This window comes from Juglans regia, chromosome 4, assembly GCF_001411555.2.
Source record: "Juglans regia cultivar Chandler chromosome 4, Walnut 2.0, whole genome shotgun sequence".
Lineage (NCBI taxonomy): Eukaryota > Viridiplantae > Streptophyta > Magnoliopsida > Fagales > Juglandaceae > Juglans > Juglans regia.
The window spans coordinates 21,729,502-21,730,268 of NC_049904.1; the positions used below are offsets into that span (position 1 = coordinate 21,729,502).

Consider the following 767-nt stretch of genomic DNA (forward strand, 5'->3'; position numbering starts at 1 on the left):
AAAAATATCAAACACGGTAGCTTCATCCAGTTTCTTCCACAACTCATTAACATAAAAATAAAAATACAAAAATGACTTACACTTTGAAAATATTCTGAGTGTCTTAATCTACACAATCATACTAATCCTAAGTCACTTATCGACAACACAAATAACATGCTACAACAAATGTAAATGCCCAATACACCCGGAGTAGTGTGCGTGAACGTCTTAATTCAGCTTCGCGTACAACAAGCGCCATCTCCTTGTTCACAACCTCCTCATTTCTATGGGATAGCTCCATCTCTTTCATCTCAATCTCATCAGCTCTTTTACATAGATCAATCTTGCTCTTTTCGATATCATCCAGTATTTTCTTCAGCTCTTTCTTGGTTCTTAATAGTTCATTGTGAATTTCTCGAAGATCGGACTTCTTGTATTCATCCTCCTCTACCCACTTGAAATACTTACAATATGGTAATCCCTAATCATTTTAAACATATTTTGGAAACATGTTAGATTCACATAATATTCCAGTAGTTATTAAACATGAATGTAGTTACCTTTGTGTTGTACTTAGGACACCCTAAGAAGGGTCGTCCTGGATTTCTTGTAGTAGATGAGTATCTCACTTGGGCTTCAACTTCACAAAAGCATAATGGTTGACCCATACTTCGTTTACCAACAGATGAAGAGCCCGTGGTGGATGATAACATATTCTTAAATTTAATCCAATACAATTTTCAGAAAAATAGAACAACCAAGTGAATAATTAATCACCATTTTAG

At 34.9% G+C, this 767-nt stretch overlaps 1 protein-coding gene across 1 annotated transcript; it reads right to left on the reverse strand.

Annotated features, from left to right (window-relative positions):
• LOC118348304 lies at window positions 1-683 on the reverse strand. The gene is made up of 2 exons (XM_035689767.1): window positions 543-683; window positions 1-436 (listed from the first exon to the last, which is right to left on the reverse strand). Exons 1-2 carry the CDS (start codon window positions 648-650, stop codon window positions 137-139), a joined length of 408 nt encoding a protein of 135 aa, XP_035545660.1. The 5' UTR covers window positions 651-683; the 3' UTR covers window positions 1-136.
• Window positions 684-767: the final 84 nt, after the last annotated feature.